Genomic DNA, 892 nt, shown 5'->3' on the forward strand with positions numbered 1-892 from the left:
GGCTGCTCACCGGGAGCGCCCTCCGGCTGCCCTGCCTGGCCCGGCCGCCCGAGCGCCTCTGCTTCGAGGACTCGCTGTATTTTAAGATCCACGATCAGGCTGAGAGCCCGGGGCCAGACAGCAGCGCTGAGGAAGCAGCCCTGGCTCTGAAAGAGCAGGTTTAGGCAGTGGCGTGCATGCAGCAGCAGGGAGGGCCAGGCAATGTTACTCCTGCCCCATGCCTGGAGCCAGCTGTGCAGGATGCCGGCACAGCTGGGTCAGCACCGTAGCACTGGTCACCTCTCTGTGCTCCCACCCTGCCCTGCAGCCCCTCTCCCGTGTCCCAGTGGCTCCCCGCATCCGTTCACTCCCCGCCAGACAAAAAACGACCTGCTCAGGGTGTCTCCCCAGGATGGTTAATAGCCCCCGAGGAGCCCAGACAGCCGCTCTGCAGAGCACTGGCTTTGGCTGCGTCACTCCCAGCGACTGGCATCACCCTCAGTGCTCACCCCGACCCTCAGCTCCAGATTCCCCTGCCCACGACGGGCAGCACCTGGAGGAGGCTGCCAGCTCAGGCCACAGCTACAGGAAAGGAACTCAGCATCCACTGCCTGAAACGTGGAACTGCAGCAGCAGGGAGATGGCCCCAAGCAAAGGACTTTACAGGGATCTGATAACCTGAGCTGGGCAATTCACCCTCCAGGACAGTTTGCAAAGGGAAGCGCCAACCCTTTTTTACCACTGGTGCAGCAGCGAGGATGCAGCCCAAGCACGGCGAGGAGCCTCGGAGAGAGCCAGGATGCAGGAGGCACCCGCAGCCCGCAGCACCCTCATCCCACCCCGAAGCTGGAGCTGGGAAAGCTGCGCCAGCATCCCAGGAAAAGCAGCAGCCCCATCCCATCCCAGCACGGGC

The 892-nt window shown here is 63.8% G+C and overlaps 1 protein-coding gene across 1 annotated transcript in view; it reads left to right on the forward strand.

Annotated features, from left to right (window-relative positions):
• Positions 1-164, forward strand: part of LOC102033777 (ammonium transporter Rh type B-like) — a 1387-nt gene extending 1223 nt beyond the window's left edge. Inside the window, exon 2 of the mRNA XM_005422265.1 lies at positions 17-164. Within this exon, the coding sequence (XP_005422322.1) occupies positions 17-164 (148 nt within the window). The remainder of the gene's footprint in view (positions 1-16) is intronic.
• The last annotated feature ends 728 nt before the right edge of the window (positions 165-892 follow it).

Source organism: Geospiza fortis, unplaced genomic scaffold, assembly GCF_000277835.1.
Source record: "Geospiza fortis unplaced genomic scaffold, GeoFor_1.0 scaffold188, whole genome shotgun sequence".
Taxonomy (NCBI): Eukaryota; Metazoa; Chordata; class Aves; order Passeriformes; family Thraupidae; genus Geospiza; species Geospiza fortis.